This window comes from Drosophila ananassae, chromosome 2R (genome assembly GCF_017639315.1).
Source record: "Drosophila ananassae strain 14024-0371.13 chromosome 2R, ASM1763931v2, whole genome shotgun sequence".
Lineage (NCBI taxonomy): Eukaryota > Metazoa > Arthropoda > Insecta > Diptera > Drosophilidae > Drosophila > Drosophila ananassae.
Window position 1 is genome coordinate 19,922,493 of NC_057928.1, and position 19,319 is coordinate 19,941,811.

At 42.8% G+C, this 19,319-nt stretch overlaps 3 protein-coding genes across 6 annotated transcripts; 1 reads left to right on the forward strand and 2 right to left on the reverse strand.

Annotated features, from left to right (window-relative positions):
* Positions 1-518: 518 nt before the first annotated feature.
* Positions 519-4,214, reverse strand: LOC6492973 (unc-112-related protein). Its single transcript, XM_001956737.4, has 2 exons — positions 3,682-4,214; positions 519-3,608 (listed from the first exon to the last, which is right to left on the reverse strand). Exon 2 carries the CDS (start codon positions 3,521-3,523, stop codon positions 1,388-1,390), a length of 2,136 nt encoding a protein of 711 aa, XP_001956773.1. The 5' UTR covers positions 3,524-3,608; positions 3,682-4,214; the 3' UTR covers positions 519-1,387.
* Positions 4,215-4,810: 596 nt separating this feature from the next.
* LOC6507038 (putative cyclin-dependent serine/threonine-protein kinase DDB_G0272797/DDB_G0274007) lies at positions 4,811-12,726 on the forward strand. Of its 4 annotated transcripts, XM_032454299.2 has the most exons (10): positions 4,823-6,105; positions 6,798-6,863; positions 8,832-9,005; positions 9,320-9,662; positions 9,837-9,974; positions 10,254-10,328; positions 11,096-11,194; positions 11,285-11,541; positions 11,839-11,932; positions 11,993-12,726. In XM_032454299.2, the coding sequence occupies exons 1-10, from the start codon at positions 6,026-6,028 to the stop codon at positions 12,104-12,106; spliced, it is 1,440 nt and encodes a 479-aa protein (XP_032310190.1). In that variant the 5' UTR covers positions 4,823-6,025; the 3' UTR covers positions 12,107-12,726. The 4 variants fall into 4 exon arrangements, with proteins under 4 accessions (XP_032310189.1, XP_032310190.1, XP_032310191.1 ...); XM_032454298.2 differs by having other exon boundaries at positions 4,811-6,105; positions 11,096-11,541; XM_032454300.2 differs by lacking the exon at positions 9,837-9,974 and having other exon boundaries at positions 4,824-6,105.
* A 1,996-nt stretch (positions 12,727-14,722) lies between these two features.
* Positions 14,723-17,864, reverse strand: LOC6492972. The gene is made up of 4 exons (XM_032454301.2): positions 17,815-17,864; positions 16,412-16,651; positions 15,579-15,682; positions 14,723-15,300 (listed from the first exon to the last, which is right to left on the reverse strand). Exons 2-4 carry the CDS (start codon positions 16,642-16,644, stop codon positions 14,978-14,980), a joined length of 660 nt encoding a protein of 219 aa, XP_032310192.1. The 5' UTR covers positions 16,645-16,651; positions 17,815-17,864; the 3' UTR covers positions 14,723-14,977.
* Between the last annotated feature and the right edge of the window lie 1,455 nt (positions 17,865-19,319).

Below are 19,319 nucleotides of genomic sequence, written 5' to 3' on the forward strand. Positions count from 1 at the left end.
TTTGATGCAGATTGATGAGGAATCGATCTACGAATCGTTTAAGGTATTCCACTCAAGAATCGGATGATCATTGCCAAAGATATAGCATTCCAGGCTATATGAATTTCGAACGCATCCCAAGCCAGCTTACTGGCTTATTTGTACAGCTATTCTCTGGAATTTTCTTAAGTGGCACCCCTTTAATTAAATAAATTTCTAGGCGGCAGGGCGTGTGAGAAGTTGCACCATTGAGATTCCGAGGCGGCGACAGCATAGTTTCCGAGCCGTCATCAATCAAAGCTTAGCCCTTGGAGTACGTAATCTGGTGTCCATATAAGGCAGCAGAACGAGTGAGCCTCCTCGGCTTATCAATTCAATTGAATGCGCTGTTATGCTATTAATAACAATAGCCGTGCTTTATATTAAACGACCGACAGTTGCATCAACGCCCCTCTATAGCCCTCGACAATATTCAATTGGATGAGTAATCCCTGGGGGAGCTTCAGCCACCATAAAAAATGCAAACACAGGGCAATTTGTACGATCATTAAAAACATATAAAATAATTTATTCTGCTTATTAATTTGTTTAATAAATATACAATATATAAAACTGCGGGTTAGTCGCGCCAGTCCGCACAAATGTGGTTTAAAAGAAGGACTTAAGTAGTGTAACTTTAACGCTGTGTTAGAAAAACAAACAACACAGAAAGACACTTAGAACACACAGGACATTGACTTGTTGGACTCGTTTTGGGTTAAAGATTGCTCCCGCAAAGGCACAACATTGTTATCATTATCGTTATCATTGTGGTGATCGTTATTAGTCTAGAATTCTACATCCATCAACACTTATACACACAACGCGTTCGGTTTTGGGGTGGGTCCTATTGGTTGATAAGGAATCGTAGGACCGGAAGGTAATCTACGAACTATTTTAGGCCACTACAGGTTTTCAATTAGTTTCTCAAGGTTCCTCATCTTTTGTTAAATTGTTTCATTTTATAAATATATACATTTAACACTCTTATTAGCTCTGCTTATAAACATGAAATTATATAGTATAAATGCCGAATAAAATTTAAACATTTTTTAAGAATTAATAAAAAGATACAAAAATATTATTCTCTTTCTCACTAGGGTGTTAAAAAAATGACATTTTTTCGTTACATAAATTAGCTTTTAAAAGAGAATATGTGGAAAAGCCATCCTTGATGTTAAGTAAATAGTTTCCAAGGCAAAATTATTTGGAATTGTCCGTAGATTACCCTCCGACCCATAAATCAGCCCACCCCACTTTGGGTACATATAGATACAATTGTAGAACATGCGACACGAGGTTTGTGCTTGGCACTCGTAAGACTCCACTCCACTCCATTCCCCTACATTGCTCCCACAGAGGAATGCTCTTATGACCAGCCGCCCGTCAGCTTGTGGAACATTTCCTCGTTCAGCGTCTGGTTGTTCTCCTTGGATCGCATCGACATGAAGATGTAGCCGCCGATGAACTCGTGCACCACTTTGCAGTCCGCCGACAGGCAGGAGAAGACAACGTTCTCGTCCGCGAACTGGATCATCATGCACTTGATGCCCCAGTTGACATTCCACGCCTTCATGGTGTTGTAGCGCCACGTCTTGATGTGGTCTCCGGAGCTCAGGTCCATTCGCATGATCCTGTTGTGGGCCACACCCAGGAGCTCCTCCTTCTTGTGGCCGTCAAACTTGATGACGAAGAGAGACACTCCAAAGTCTGGCAGGGATTGCCAGGCCTGGATGTACTTTAGCTTGGCCTCCATCAAGGGTAGCTGCCGCACGTTTGCGTGGGCCTCCAAGATGCGCTGCACCGCCTTGCTCGACAGCTTCCGCAGCATTTTCTGCGAAAGATAGTCCATGGGATCCACGCTCCTGGGATTAATGGTCAGCGGGGCTCCTTGGGCGGGCTTCTGCATCTGGAGCAGGGAGCGAATGCTGTTCACCTCGCTGTCGTACGAGCTATCGGCCAGAGAGCGACCCTTAGCTGCCAGCCGACAGGCGGCCATCCACTTTGCGTACTGCTCCTCGTTCTCGCATCGCACCCAGACCTCGGAGTTGGGGCCATTTCTGCCCTCTGGGGGAACTTCCAGGCGAATGGCGAACTTCCCTTGCGCCAAAGTAACGTCGGGGGTTACCTCGCATCCCCGCAGATTGATGCTGATGGTCGGGGCTCCTCTTCTGGACTCCTCCTGCGATTTGTACAAGTGCAGATGCAGATCCCTGTAGGCGAAGAAGTACCTCTTGTATCCCTTCAGCGTGAACCTCTGCGGCTTGAGGAATCTCAGATAGTCCGAGAGCTCTGGTATCCGTGTGATGTTTCCCTGATCCTTGCCGCCACCGGGTCCCTCCAAAGTAATCTGCAGCTCGTTAAGGGCAGAGTCGATGTCGTCGTCGCCGCCGTTCTCCTGGCTGGAGGAATCAATTCCCGAATCAATGCCGGGCGGATGCAAGTCCGTTTGGTGATTGACCTGGAACTGCAGGGCGGCAAACATGAGGGTCTCCTCCTCGGTGGCATCCAGTTCCTCGTTCAGAATGCTCCACTTGGCCTGCTCGTACAGCTGGTTGATCCTCACTTGGTCGTACTTGGGATTCAAGTCGAAGAAAGTGAAGTACTTGAAGCGTAGGCACAAAGTGTCGAACTCCCGCACTCCCTGCTCCATAATGGACAGCGACGAATCCAGCCATCCCACGTTTAGTCGTGCCTTCTCCACCAGAGTCTTTGGACGCACCAAACGGGACCTCACATCGGGACTGGGTGACCTTGGCGACACTGCCAGATTCTCTTGGAAGTCACCGAAACTCGAGTTGGAATCGTAACTGGTGTAGCCGGTGGAGCTGTGCTTCCAGGTGCCTGTCGGCGAGCTTATAGGTGTACCCGGAGCAGTGGCTGCCCTCCGCGGAGTGGTGGCATAGGGCGAAGCTGGCGCATACAGTAGATTGCCGTTGTGCGAGCGATCCAGGCTGCCATTGCTACCGTTGTAGGCTCCCGCGATTGGCACAAAGGAGTTGGTGTCGGGAGCTGGTTGCAAATACGAGACTCCATTGGCCTCCGCCACAGGTATCTTTCGCTGTGGCAGCTTCGAGAAGTTCTTCTTCAGATGTTCCGGCTCCACAGGCTTGCACAGCGACAGTTCCTCCGGATACCGAATGTCCAGATCCTTGCAGAGGCTGACAACGGCTCCGAAAGTTTTGGCAGAGAAGTTGACGCGGTAGTCCAGATACCTCAAGTCCGGCAGCTGCACTCGCAGTGTTTTGTGCATCGGTGTGAAGTGGAGAAAGGAGTCGGACTGGACGCCAGCCTGGTCCAGAGTGGAGCGTGTCCTGGTCAGCCAGACGTTCTTGGCGGGCCACCACAGAGCATGATCGGACCAGTCCTTGGGCATTTCAGGGTCCACCAGTTGGAGCATGACGCCACCAATGTGCTGGTCACCTTTCACCCTCAAGGTCTTTTCCACCTGTAGGTCTGTGATGAGAATCCGCAGGTTCCACGTATTTTCGCCCACATGAATCATCTTGGCGGCTATATGGATTCAGATTCGGATTCGGGTTCGCGTTCGGATGCGGGGGCGTCTGTTGTGTCCAGAAGCAAAACTATAACTGCGTGATGTAGATATGTATAGCACATTCAGTGTCTAAAATTGCCCCCCAACGATGACGTAATCCAACTTACGTTCAGCGCTGTTTTTGCAACGAATATTGGCGATGGCGCTAGCGGGTGGCGGGAGACGGGAGGAACGGGGGCTTCTGTAGCCCTTATCTTGCCAGATGTTTGCTTTAACCAGCAGAAGAGCGGGGGCTCCGAGAAGAAATACCAGAAATACAGAAACAGCCGTGTCCGTAATCCAAATCAAAATCGGCTACGACGACAGCTCCGCTTGGGACGATGGGAGAAGGAGAGGTGAGGGGGCGGGCGTCGCAGAGGAACGCTCAATTAATACACGCCCAAGGTTGCTTTTGTTGTTTGTTGTTTTCTCCGCACTCTATCGTGCTCAGCTCTCGGTTCTCGATTATAAACTGGCGCGACGCTTGTTTTCCGCGATCGACGACCGCTCGAAAGATGCGATGCGAATTTTCACGAAAACAACACGAACAAAGCTGAATATAGATAGAGAGAATTGAATTAATTTATAAATAAATCCGCTAGAGGTGGAGAACCATCGATACACGCATTGTTGTTATCGATGTTTCTTTTAAAATTCTCGAGTTGCCAGAAAACCCGCTTAAAAATCCAGGTGTTCCCCCAAAATTCAAAAAGTGCAAAAGCTCGGAATGAAATTTATTGAATATCATTGTTTTTAAAAGAAAATTAATTACGTTGACCATCTGTTTTTTGTTATTTTGAGTCACTGGGCTAAATTTGGAAGTTGAGACTAAAGTGAATCTGAAAACACTTGGCTTTTTCCTTTTTTAGGGACCAGGATTTAAGCTTATGTTATTTTTTAGGTCCCTTTTTTAGGTACCAGGATTTAAGCTTCTATTTATTTACAACTCGCTTAAAAAAACACGTAAAATGTAATTTCTTTACGAAATTCTGGCAACGCTAACAGGCTGAGGCTGCCACCTGGGCCGAGTGATGGACTCCTTGATCATAACATTTATTTCAAGATTTAACTCTCTTTTTTTTGCTAGTCAAAATGAAAAATTTATATGAATTTATTGAATAGAACTTGTTTTGCTTATAATTAATAAACGATTGGAGCAAATTCCTTTACTGGAAAACCAGTTTTCCGCCCACGCTGGTTCTCTCTTTGGAGCTATCGCTCTCTCCGCTCCACACCGTATTCGTAAACAAAGAAAGCGAACAAGCTCTCCGAAAGTATCTGCGTATCTTTGTATCTGCCAGATTCAGATTGTTTTTTACCGTCGAGCCGAGCGCATGTACGTGAAATAACTAAAATAAACTAATAATAGTGCGCTCAAAGCGGAGTATTGTGTAAAACACGCGCCGTTCTCGCTCTGTCTCGCTCAGCTACTCACACACACACACACCGAAATACATACCTGCAGGGCAGGGTGAAAAAACGGTGCTTGGAAAATCGGAAAATCGGTTCGGAAACTGTTGTGGGAACAAAGTGTGCCCTACGCTCCGGGTGTCACTTTGAAATTTAGGAACGTTTTTAGTTTATCAAAATTTTACAAAATACCCAAAACAACACCCACAAGTCTCAATTAAATAACGGTAGAGCGCAAACACCTGGCCGCGCAAAAAATCGATGATGTGAAATTTGGCCAAAAAAAAATAAAAGCAAAAATATTTCACGTCATTTCGTCTCAACTGGCGAGGATTGCACATTTTGCAATTAACTATCTTGGTGGACTGGACCGAGCTATATAGATACATAGATAGTAAACGGCCAGTTACGTTGATAGTAAAAGCGTACAACAAAAAAAAAAAAAAAAAAACAAAAACAACAAAATATAAGCGCAACAACCGAGAGCGGCACTGTGGCTGCTTAGTCATCCGTGCGAGAGATTCGCTTTGGCTGCAGCAGATACAAGATATACAAAGCCCAGACTGTGAGCGAGTCAGTCCCCATTGCCAGTGCCAGGTATCCGACAGATACAAAAGTGTATGTATCAAAAAGGAACTCTATCTAACTTTGCAAGCCTACGTAATTACAAAATTGCAGCAACAACAAGAGCAACAACAGCAACAATATAAGGCAACGCCTACGACACGCCAGTGATTACAACAACAAATCGCTTACAGCCCAGGCTTTGAGGCTTTTTGCCTAGATAGCGTAACCTGTTGTTGTTGTTAATGGTGTTGGCTTTTTTTATTTATTCGAATTTGGTTGCTCACCTCTCGGCATCTAAAATTGGGCATTCGCAAGCGGCTTAAATACGCTTTTGTTGGCAGCAGCAGCCGCAGCAGCAGCCGGAATCTGCAAGTGGCACACCTGTTTGGTTATTCAGTGTTTGTTTTCATTTATTTGCCCACTGGCCGCGGGTCAGTTCACCAACAGTTTGGAGCACCAGTTGAACGCCAGTTTGGAGTATCAGCATCACACAAAATGTCGCGTTTGACCGAGGAAATGGTCATTGCACGGGCCAAACAGTCCGATTTAAGCCTCATCAAGAAGCTTAATTGCTGGTGAGTTTCTACTTTCATTTTTGGGCCTAATATGGCCTAAAAGATATCCATTTTAAACCTTGAAATTTGAAAAAGTGGCAGAAGGGCACTGCTTGAAAAGCGATACTTTTCGATGACTGTTTTTAAATCTCTCATCGATGTTATCGATAATAGTTTGATTGTTCTCAAGATCTAATAAAAAAAAGACCATAGAATTAGCTAAAAATTGTGCTAGTAATAAAATCTATCTCTCAGATACTTTTCATTTTGCATCGATCTATAAGTAATAGTGCCGGGTCAGGTGCAGCCGCAGTGAAAGCTTCGTATTCGAATCTTTTAAGATCGAATGTCTGGGGTGTGGGGTCTGGGGCATACATATGTATCTCTGCCCACTTTGCTGCTCACTTCGGCCGCTTTAGATGCTTTGGCTGCTCCGGCTGCTTTCACCCAACCAGGCAGCAACAGTCCCCACTTTGACCCAAATCCGGGGGGCAATCTTCTAACCAGTTTAGAAGTGTCCACTTTGGAGCTAGTCACGATTTCCTGGGCTGGAAAAACTCATGCCACTCGAGGAAAAGTATTTGAGCTACTTTTCATGCTCTTAACCGACAGCTCTTGGCCAGTCCAAGATAAAAGCGAGTGTTGACTTTGAAGGAGGGCTAAACTGAACATTTATCTTTGGATTAAAACCGTGTATTTTCTGTCTATTTCAGGGGAAGTGATCTCAGCGATGTGTCCATCATCAAACGAATGCGCGGAGTGGAGGTCTTGGCGCTGAGGTAAGTCCGGGTATCAAAATATATCTCATATAAGGACCATCTCCATTATCATGCTTCCTGGCTCTGATTGATTCTAGTTCAGTTCCCCGCTAAACGGGGGGGAGATGAGATACCATATTCTTTAATATGCCGCTGAGATATTCGCTTGCAAGTGATGTCATCGCCCCATCATTAGGCAAGCAGAAATACGAGAAATACTTTGGCACGCTCAAGCGCGTAATTAATGCAAAAAGCAGGCAACAGCAGTAGTGCCAGTGGCAGCCACACAGCAACACAAACAAAAAGCTTTGCCGCAAATGTGGAGAAAAAAAGCCATAGAAAATAAGCTAAAAAGTCGTGGGAGCTCCGAAATTGGCAATAGCAACTGGCCGCGTACTATTCCAGGCTGCGTAGGCCCATGCGTAGGGGGGCATACTGTATCTATGACTCTTACTTAGTCTTACGAGTATCTGTGAGATACATTTGTATCTGCCTCTGGCTTGTACTTCATGTACATGTCGTACTTGCATGCTTCTGAGATATTGCTTTTTGCATGAGCTGCTGGTACTGCTGGTGCTGCTGGTGTTGCCTTAAAAGGCGACAATCATTTTGACTGCCAAGGTCGCCGGAATCGATTCGCCCGCCAAACTTCTCCGTCATCTGCTGGCAATATGCTGACAACTCTCGGATAGCTCACTACAACTCGCTTAATTATGCACACCAGAGGAGGAGGTGGATACAAGAGTTTGCGGCCTTATAGGGAGTCATATTGATGGCAATTGGCAATGAACTTGGGGGCCAGATAGTCGTGGGAATACCATTTTTAAAGCAGGAAATAAGATATTGTAGAGGATGGGAGTACTACCAAGCAAATACTTTCAATTTATTATCATTCTTGTGACATAGTTGATTGGGAAATTGGCGCTCCTCAGAGCTTTATCAGCTCCGAGATACTGGAGCACGTTTCCTATATACAAACTTGAATGAACTGATATATGGCGAGGGCAATAACTTCTCGAGCCTATCGGCTATTAACGGGGGCTCCTCTATTTGCATTATTTTATTCTGTTTAGCATCGAACAACGAAAACCTTTCTGTCTCAACTGGGTGGGCAGGAGTGGGAGACTAGACTCTAGAGCCATTTGTTAGGCTAGGCCAGGAGTGTCTAGTACGCAGTATCGGCCATAAATCAAGAAGGCTCAGGTAAAATGAGTTGGTGTAGGCTTCAGGTGGGCTGTGGTTCTTATTATACCCTTACTCATTTCCATTTCCATATCTATTTCCCCTCCTTGGGTTATGAATGTGCATATTGATTTGAGTTGCGTGCCGCTGGCACTTTTCCTTCCTCTATCGGTGGCTTTTCCACTTAGTAGTACTTAAGAGCTCCACAACCTTGACTCTTGGGGAGACTTTTGCTTTGATTATGCATATTTTAGAAGGGGAATAGAACTTTATTCTAGACGATACTTGGCCTGATTTAGTTGCCGAACTATTAATAGCGAGAGCATTGAATTCCAGATACCAGACATTCCCAGAGGCAATGCACTCGTGTGCCATTTAGCCACGTTTCTGTCTAAGTTTAGCCTCTTGCTTTTGAGCAAATAAAGTGTATAAAAAATATTATTTTTAGTTACCTATTTTAATGTTTATTCTAGTATCAGTGTAAGCCAATCGAGGCACGCGTTTCAGGGTAATTAGCATCTGTTAGGAGGCGAGGTGCTAAGCGGGGAACCTTTCCAAACCTGACCTAGACGCTGATAAATGACTGCCATCAGCTTGTCTTCTTTAACTGTTGTTTGTGGGGAATTCTGCGAAGAATCCGAAGCCAAGTTAATGACCGCACGCAGCTGCCTCTGCCTGTGGAGAATCTTTTGTGTCGATTCGAGCATGATTCACGGCAGTTAGTTAAGTCGGTGGCGCCTCCTCCTCCTTCTCCTTCTCGAAGAAAGTTTCTTGAACTTAAGAATTCTTTTTAATTTTTGGTTGCAGCGTCAACAAGATCAGCACTCTGTCCCCCTTCGAAGACTGCACAAAGCTACAGGAACTGTATCTGCGGAAGAACAACATCTCGGACATAAATGAGATAGCCTATCTGCAAAGTCTGCCGGCCCTCAAATACCTCTGGCTGGAGGAGAATCCCTGCTGCGATCGAGCGGGCGCCAAGTGAGTAAAATACTACCAAGAGCTATGGAGGAATATGTCTATATTTTGTTTACAAAAGAGAGCTTCATCAAAAGACAATTGTACAAACTTGAAGCTCAGATAAACGTAAAGTAATGTAGGTACTTGGCACGAACTATACGTGTTTTTATAGAAAAACAGCTTTAAGGTTTAATGTACCTGCCGATAAGTGACTTTCTATAATTTTTAAATAGGTTTTGCTTCTTTTTTTGAGTAGATCTAGTTTCTTTTTGAGTTGGTGGTTAATGGAAGCCCCTAATGATTTGTCTCACACCTCCATCTAACCACAATCACAGCTATCGAGCGATCGTCTTACGCGCCCTGCCCAACCTCAAGAAGCTCGACAATGTGGAGGTCACCCAGGAGGAGGTGGACGATGCATTGCGTGCCGGTGGCAGTGCCGCTCCCGAGGATGATGTCTATGAGGATGCCTACCAGCCACAACAGCAGCAGCAACAGCAGCAGCGTGCCTCGCCGCAGCAGATGCCGCCACAGCAACAACAACACAGTTACCCGCAGCACTCGCCTCCGTCGCAGCAGCAGCAACAGTATCATCACCAGCAGCAGCAACAGTCGCAACAGCAGCAGCAGCAGCAGCAACCGCATCAGCAGCGACGCAGCTCCAGTCCCATGAAAGAGGTAAATGGCTTCCATTGTCTCTGGGGGGATTCTTCCCACAACACGCCCTGGTTTAGCGGCACTAATCTCTCTTTTGGGACTGTAATGAACTCTATAATCAACTCTCTCGCCCCCTTCTCTAATAATGTCTGTTACCTTTTGAACCCATTAACCGTGCTACGTCCAACTAACCAGCCGCCGCAGTTGGCCAGTCCGCTGGCCAACCACAGCAGCGAAGCGACGACCATCACCCACAGTGCCAGTGATCTCTATGGGACACAAACACAGCCGGCTCAGCCGGTGAGCAACTCCAAGCCTCCCACGCCCACCAAGGTAAAGGGATCTTAGCTGGAGATCAACCTGAAAAAGATTTTTCCTTTCTAATTTTCTTATTCCATTTTGTTGATAAAGTAATCTTTTGATTTTCATAATTTGTTTTTGAAACAAAGTTACCATTCAGGTATCTTTCGGATATTAAATCTTTCAGTTACAGTCAGTATTCCCAAAAACATTCTACAAAATCACAGGTTCTTAGTAACAAATTCAAACTTAGTAACAAATAAATGGAAAAGAAAGAAAAGCCCTACTAATCTCGATTCGGCCTCTTCCCAGGAACCCGTGCATCCGCCATCGCCCATGTATAACACCATAACCAAAGAGCAGCGCACCAACTACCACCAGTACGATGTAAGATCCACTTCCCCACCACTACCAAACACCATCAGTAGAATAACTAGAAACACCAAAGCCTAGCCCCACGCATCCGACATGACTGAAATGAGCTTGTTGTCGACGGGCCCACTTTTGGGGCCCTTATATTATATATATATTTTTTTTTCATTTGAAGGGTGTGGTGGTCCCGTCACACTCGACCGGAGAGGGGGAGGTACTCGGAGAAGGGGGGGTACTGTCACGCAATGGCTTCGACATGGTTAAGGTTCTCTAGTTTTCCTCTTAGTTCGGCCATTGGGCCATTGTCTGTTTGCCGGTTTTGTGGGTTAAGTCACTCGCTTGACTTTGGAACCGACCGAGTCGGTGCCGGGGGAACTGTCGGAGAACTGGGGGAGGCACAATAATTGCCAAAGAAGCTCAAGACAAAAGTCCAAAACTGAACCATATTAAAGGGGGCCATTATATATGCATACACATGGAGAAATGGGGGATTAGGTATTAAATGGGGTGATGGAATTTATGGTAGATGGGAAATCTAAATGAGTATTTCTCCGTTCCGTACTCCGTTCACATTAATCCCCCAAAGCTTCCTTAATTGCTCAGGCTGTCATGTCGGGAATGCTCTCTGGTGTTTCGGGTTGTCAGTTCGGATCTAACTTTTCTAATCTGCCGCCTTTCTCCCACCAACCATGCACTCAATATGCCCAAAATGCAATCGTTTGTAATTAAAATCCCAAAAACTAAAATGCAAACCGCACTACTAACTCAATCACGACGAGCAGCGCTCGCCGGGCTCCGACCAGGAGAGTAGTCCGCACATGGGTTACAGGGAGGTGCGGCCAACGCCGCTGCCACCCAGCATCTCCTCGCACTCAATGAAGGTAAGCCGGTCACTTCCGGAACGAGGCCCGAAGTCGGATCCCTGGGTGAAGATGATGAAGACGCTATCTAATTGTGGTATTCCCGTACAGGAATACTATCAGTCGGAAAGAAGTGCCTATCCGGCTCACTACCGGCACAGCCAGACGGACCTCACGGAATGGGAGGAGCACCAACAGCACCAGGCTCCTCAGGTGCATCACAATCCCTACGGCAGCCAGATGCAACTGCATCATCAGCCACAGCGTCGCAGTGCAGGACCCGAGAGTGGAGAGCGCTATGGGTATCGGAATGGCAGTGCCCGGGAGAACGGTGGTGAATGGGATTCGGATGCCACACCCAGGACAAGGTGAGGTCACTGACATAGGTCATTAGACGAATAAATTAGTTGATAGGTTATTGGTTTCCATATTAGAGGGAAATTTAAGTGAGTTGTGGTATGTTAATTGGTAGTCATAGATATGTTTTTAAATTATTTTTCCTTGAAATATTCTCTACAATTTATTCATTCTAATTATCAGATATTTTGAATGAAACTTTTAACAAATATATATCATTTGTTGAGCCCTCGTTGAGACGATCTATAAACTTTTAACACTCGCTTGCTAATAATCCTAATTGGCATTATGTCTTATTTTTTGAAAAGGCGTCCCGAGGGTCGCTTCAGCGATTCGACTACCACACTTGCCGCCTCTGTGATGAATCACTATGCGGGCTACCACCGTAGACCCGTCAACAGAGTGAGTATTAATCATATAATTTCCCGCAATCAATAATTGATTCGTAACTGATATCCGTAGAACTCGAATCTGCTGTCCGCCACACTCTGCTTGGTGAAGGAGCTGGACTACGCCAGTCTGGAGGTGCTGGAGCATGCCGTGCGCTGTAGAATCGACGAGATGGCGGGCGAATGATGAAGGCGACTGTCTAATCGCATGTCGATTAGTTAGGGGAACACACTATTACATACAAAAGACCAGAGAGAAATACTTAAAAGACACGCCGGAGCGGTTACTATACTAACAACAAACAAACGAAAACAACACAGATACTTAACAAGAATAACGATTCATACTTGCCAATTTTAAACTGTCATAGTATAACTAGAATCTTTTGTAAGCATTTTTTGCAATGTAACAGACTATGCTAATGGCATCGAAATCTGAAAATCAGAATCGGCAAATCAGAAACAAAAACAGGAGATTCAGAAAAATGTAGAAAATAATCGCAGATGGATGAAATGATATGAATTAACGTTTAGATTGATTTCTGCCTGTCATGATCCCAGATCCTATTTAGTTCAGATCCCCGATCGAGCAACAGACCGCAAAGAAACTAGCCTTCTTTTGTACTTAACTCGCGAAGATCGAACTAACGAACTAACGACACCCAAGGCGTCAAGCACAATGGATCTTCCTTGTTTTTCTTCGTAAGATTAGTTGAAATTTATACTCATGTCTTTGTTAAATATTTGTACACGAGAGCAATTAACGTTGAACCTTTATTTTAATATATTTACCTATAATGCAAAGAACACGTCCAGTTTATGTTTAAAGTTCTCTATTTAATGATTGAGTTGGAAACTACTATGCGAAATAAACAAATTAACAAGAAAATGGTAGTTTTGAAATGGTGGGGTGTCATTTTGAAAGAATTTTGAAAGACCGCCTTAGTTTTGATAAGCCGCTTCATGGTTTTGAAGAACTATCATCTCTAGCAATGTATCGTTTATCGATTTATCGTCGAGCAAGCAGTGCGTAAAGCATACAATTTAAACTTTTAAGCGCGAAAAGACCAAATAATACTTATTTTCCTTCAAAAACGAAGATTTTCCCCAAAACTTTTACTCGCTCCCCCATTAATACACAATTTTGTTAGTTTTTTGTTTTTGTTTAGAGGGGCTTTACAACATTTAACATGTAATAGATATAATTGCCTTTACTTTGCTTGGTTGTTTAGTTGTTTGGTTATTTTATTTGAGTTTAAGTTTGTTTATAATTTCGGATTCACTTTGAATATTATGTTTAAAATAAAAACGAAACGATGTAATCGGTTCAAAACGGGTTTTCGACTCTGTAATCGTAATTGATGATGTTTCATTTGATTACTATTTATGATATTATTCCGGCTTAATTTGTGTGTTTTTTGGGTTTAGTTAGCCGCTGTATTCATGGCAGAAACGCAACGCCTAACACATATACATATACATAAATGTAAAGTGCATTTTTTTTATATATATTATTAAGTGATTAACATGCTACACATCGATATACATACTGAAGCCGCATTAGGTTATCAATGAATGTGCTCTGAAAATTGCCTTATAAGTTTTTGGTTTTAGTTTTTTCTAGATTAACATTGGTGCAATATATATATGTATATTTTTGATATACTTGTTAAGTGCGCGGTTAATAGTTAATACATAATACATAAGTACTGGTATTTAGTATGTGAACTTCCTTGCCTGCTGTTCTCCTCCTAAGTTATAGTTATTTATTGTCAGTCACAGCGACGTGTGCCTTTATATTGACTATACTTTCGAATTCGAATTCGAGAAATCGAAATGGTATTTGGATATTAATAATAGTATTATAATAGTTTGTTATAGTTAAGCTCTTAGGGACTAAAGTTGCCGGATGTTGGTGGCATTGATTCTACTGATTGACGCTTTTCTTCCAGAATGCTCGAGCGGATGATGTTGCCTGCTGAAATTGTCTTCCATTTACAATACAATGCGAAAAAATGTCTTCCAAACACATAGATATTTTTAGCATACATATATAATATATAATGTATAATATATAAACAGTATGACACCTAGATATTATGTATAAACTGGGTCTGGTAGATCCATGTCACCCGTACTGAGTTTCTGATTTGCAATCGCAACTCATTTGTATGGATATATAGACCAATTAATATTTATATATTTTTATATATATATTTATATGGTTTAAGGGCCGTAACCAACACTAAACTCTTGGTTGGCACTCTGGCCTAATTGCGACACGTATAATTGATGCTGATTTGAATATATCAACGCTTTTTGATTTGCCAATAACTTGTAAGCCAAAACAAACGAAATTCTTTGGATACCAACTTGCTTCTTCTGCCTCATGGTAAATTGATATGCTGATTCCATCGAACCAAGGGATAATCCAAATTAAATAGGTGTTTTTTTGTGGCAGTTAATACCACGATATGTTGTGTACTTTGATATTTTGTTGGTTGTTGATTTTTTTCTTTTGTTTTTTTTTGCTTGTGTCTCCTTAGTTCAAACTCCTTGACTAATCACTTAATTATGGGTTGTGCCCACAACAGAAGTTGAGGATCCTTCAAATTCCTTTGGAGGAAGCCTCGTCCTCCGAAGCGGAACACTGGAAGCCCTTTGTGATCTTGTTGTTTCCTCCGACAGGGTCGCCCCGTCGCTTAATCTATAGCTTTTTCTATAGTTATGTTTAATTGAAATTAATTACAAATTAATTGATTCGCATAGGGAATTTTTTGCTTCTCGTCCTCATCCTTCTTCACCTCCTTCATATTGTAGTTTTTTTTTTTGCGGTTTCTTATAGTTTTCTTTTTATGTTCTTTACAGTATTGAACTAAACTTTCGCAACAAGATTTTGAATATGAAATATATAAGGAATATTTATATAAAGACAACACTAGCACTAACTCAAGTCAAAAAACGAAGAACAACATAACTCGAACTATATATAATCGGTTTTGTGATCTAGCACCTCCATCGCGAGGGATCCTCATCCGTTTGAAGAGACTGGAACCCCTCAACTGAAGAACGGCGATAAATCACAGTTGCACAAAGACCCGCCATCGCCAGTCTTGCAGAGTGCCTTGCACAATTCGTTCCAGTCCGGAGACGCAGTCGTTGTTTCCGTTTCGGAGGCCGCGATGGCCACCACTTCGACTGGTTTGGGTGATGTCACGGATCCGGAACCATGTGCAGCATCATCTTGCATTTCACTGGCCATTTTCATCTCCTCCACATCCTTCTCCACGCCAGGCACCGCCTGCTGGCAGGAACTGCAGCCGGAAAGGGCGCGATTTTGTTGACGACAAAACGTCGAACAAACTCGATCGCCCCAATCATCTGAAAAAGATTTAAAAAATATATTAATACAAAATAATTATAAATATTTGTTCATAAAATATGTATGGTATTCGATTTTATTGTTAGAGATTTGGAATAATTATTTTTTGATGATTTTTACATTTTAAGTATTTAAAAAATATTCCGAAACTGAAAATAATGTATTATTTGGAATTCTCACTATATTTATTTGAAAATATATTATTTTACTCAAAATAGATTTTATTTAAGTTCTGATGTTCTATATTATTTTTTAGATCTTCAAAGATCGTACTCACCCTTAGACAGTCCACACAACTGCCGGCACTTGGCCACTTTCGACTCTGGTCTCAGGATCGTGTCCTTGGCCTCTTCAGGCGTTGAAACAACGCCCAGGCCAGCTCTGGAAGGATCAAACAGTACAAAAATATTATAAGTATGGTTTATAAAGCGAAATACTAGGAGCTGAAGTTATGAATATCTGATCGTTAGAATTTTCTGATCAATATCCTTTTTATCCTACTTTATTCTTTTAATAAAAAATTTTGTTTTAACAGCGAAAGATAGAATTATTTATTCCACTAGAACTTTGTATAACTCATTTTTATTGGAACAAAATATTTCTACAACCTGATATGTTTTTAGATATGAGTTTCTGGCGCCCTTCAGATTCCATTTTAATTTCTATATCGCCTACAAAACCCATTTCAGTGGCATTCAAGTTAAATTTTATATTAAAAATGATCCGAAAATCACTTCTTAACTGCATTTAGGTTTCCTTGCACCTAAAATCTTATCTCGAGTTTAAATAAAATTAACAAATAATTGCCACTACCGGATTGAACACTTGGGAAACACGCAACGCAATAATTAGCTGACAGTCGAGATTAGGAAAATTTTTGATAGGAAACACTCGAAATGCCGTCGCATTCCAGGGCCACTCATAACCACACACTTTCCGTTTTCAGCCTTCCATAATCACGATGAGTGTCCACTAGTTGGGGAAAACCTCTCCTCAATGTTAACCAAACACTTGTTCAAAATTTGGCTCAGACTTTCAAACTATCAGACTCCACTTTACACTATTGTGGGAACTTATAGAGTCTGGGTGTTGAGTTTATCCGAGACTTACCCGCAGAGCTCTTTACACAGCAAACTCCAATCCTGAACTGCGCTGACGGTTTTGGCGTCTTCAAGGATTTTGGCTGCGGCCCGCATTGCCAACGCAGCATCCCCAGGAGCTTCGTCCTTCAGCAGTACCGATGACGTCATAGCCGGCGTCGGCGCACAAAGGACCAAGCAAGTGGCCAATGGCAGGACGAGGAACCATCCACATTTTCTTAGCTTTTCCGCACGCTTTCCCATCGCTGGGCTAGAATGAGATGGAAACTTTACAACACGATGTGGGGGTGGGATTAAGGGACATTGAGAGTGTGGGGGGGTTGGGGCAACCCTTGATGGGTGGAAGGATAAAATGGAGGCTGTTTGGCCCCTTACAATAGGAGCAATTGTGCTCGAAATGCAATTATCGCGCGCTCAAAAATAGGCAGCAAAAACACGGCCTTTGGGATATACTCCTCCGTAGTCCTTCCCCCATCCCCATCCCCTAGCCAGGCAATGTGCCTCCTCGGCATTGTTATTCCGGGCATTTGAAATCCGAATTTCATGCGCTTGATTTTGCAAACCCAAAAGGGTTATGCAATCGCCTGGATCTGAGCCAAGTTGAGCGATGTTCCAGGAATCCTACCCACGCTATTCAAAGAGACTTCCCAGGCATGTTGTAAAAAAAATACCTGAGCTAACCAACCTGGCCAAACTTTATTTTGTCATTTTAATGACAACCTAAACAGACAGGACTTCCATATCTCTCTCTCTCCCGCCTTTCCCTCAAGAACTCCAAAAATTTGTGTGCCAGGATGAAATTTTTTAGAGGCATGTAACATAGAGAGTTCCGTTCCGAGTCGCACAGTTGAGAGTCGAGTGCGAAAGAGGACGTGTCGGCCTGGCTAAAACACTCCGATTGAATTAGCCATTCGCGGGGTGAGACAGAACGCTCCAAAGATTTTCGCCTATCTGGGTTACAGGGCCTATCTGCGCTGCGTGCAATCCCAGCCAGGTGAGTCTATTCTTTGCCATTTCCAACTGAAGGGTTTAGTATGTTGTTCTGTTCACTAGACTGTGCACTAAGTACCCTATCGGAGGATTCTTCTTCGAGTACTTTGATTTTTAGAAGCTCTTCAAAATAGTGTTTGAAATTTATTGAAATAGGCTTAAATAAGATATTGTTATATCAGGACCTTGTCTCTACAAGAAAATTAATTTATGAAAATTATACGATTTGAAGAAGTAAAAGATCTAGCTTATCTTTATATCTTTACTCCTGAAACTTTTAAAGCCTATCAAATTAATTTCAAAAATAAACAAGCCAAAACACTCCCTAAAACATATATGCCGTGCATCCTAGAGTATCCTGAAAACCTTGTTATCCTTTGTTATCCGTGTCTGGTTTTGTTGCCATTCCCATTTACAACTTACTGCTTTTGATAAAAAGTTCAACTCGATTTAATTCAGTCGTTCGCTCCACCTGCTCCCACTCAAATAGCTATAAGTTTTAATTCCCCTCGACTTTTATAAAGCTGTCCGATCCAAATGGTAACAGTTGGTAAACTGAGCCACTGGTTATCCCAAAAAGTAAGCCAATGCGAAAATTCTTCTTGCCAATAATAAATGCTTTTGATGGCTTTATCTTTTGGTGTCATTGAGTTGAGTGGGAATCAGTGGATATGCTATCGCATTGGCTCTCTGGCATTCTGGCCAAAATGGCTAATTATTATTGGTAGCACATGCCACTGAAGTGGCTACAGATAAGCTTCTGATTCTATTCCATATTTCGCCATATTCAGACAGTCTATATACTAAATACCACAAGGTGTTTGCTCGGCTATCGCAAATATTTGAGTGACACCTGTGATGGATGGGTGGCCGGGCTTAAATAAAGAGTTAACAATGAGCTGATGGTTTAGTTTTCGTACAGTATGGGACATGTTTTGAATTCTGATCACGTGATTTTGAATTTGGAGCTTATAAAGACTTAGTCTTAGTCGTCTAAGTTTCTCCGCAGACTAAGATAAAACTGAGGCTAAGATTCTCTGCACTAAGATACATCTGAAAGTTGCATGAAGCCTTTTCTAATTATAATTGAATTCCCCATCAAGGATGAATAAAATTTCATTATTTAACTTTCATCATAAAGATTCCCAGATATAATAAATTGAAGAACGATGATGGCACTTATTTTGGAAGTAAAATCGCTTCTAAATTGCATTGCGACACATTCTTGTCGAGTGCCAAAGCCTTCACATCAATAACGTTGACGCAAAAGGTCCTTTACAAGGACAACACCAGGACTATGCAAAGCATCCTCGGCAGCTGTTGGCTGCCAGATAAGAGTGGGAGAAGTTCTGTCAAGGGAAGTGTTTTTTGCTGCTCTCGTTGTTTAAGCTCCTACAGTTTGATAGACGTCATTTCCCCCAGATCCCTTCGAAATGTTACATAACCTTTCCAAATATCACTGTGTGCGTGTAGGAATCTGAAAAGTATGCTATGAAAACTGCTCTTTTGGAAATGATGCAATTTCACTGCGAGATATATATCTCTATGAGTGGGAAGGGGGAACCTAGCTTTGACCTAAATTTCCAAATTGGACTATATACCTAGGCTACACATATGTATGACTTTTTTATGTAAAGAAAACTATATAGAAAAGTAAATGAAAAGCATTTGTTTCATATGCCAGAAATGGCAGTAATTATAGAGACTTCCACATGCCTTATTTTGCCACGATTCGGAAGGAACTCTCATAAAAAGTTGTGGGCCATTGTAAATGTCAGAAACAGTGGCAAAATTAGTTTGTTAATTAGCTTTTCATTTTCTCGCCCCTCTTGGAACCTCCTTTTTTTTGCGTTTCAGACAGCCTTTCCTCAGGCTTGCGCACATATACTTCTCGCATTTGGCCCTTTCTTTTTTAACAATTCGTGTGT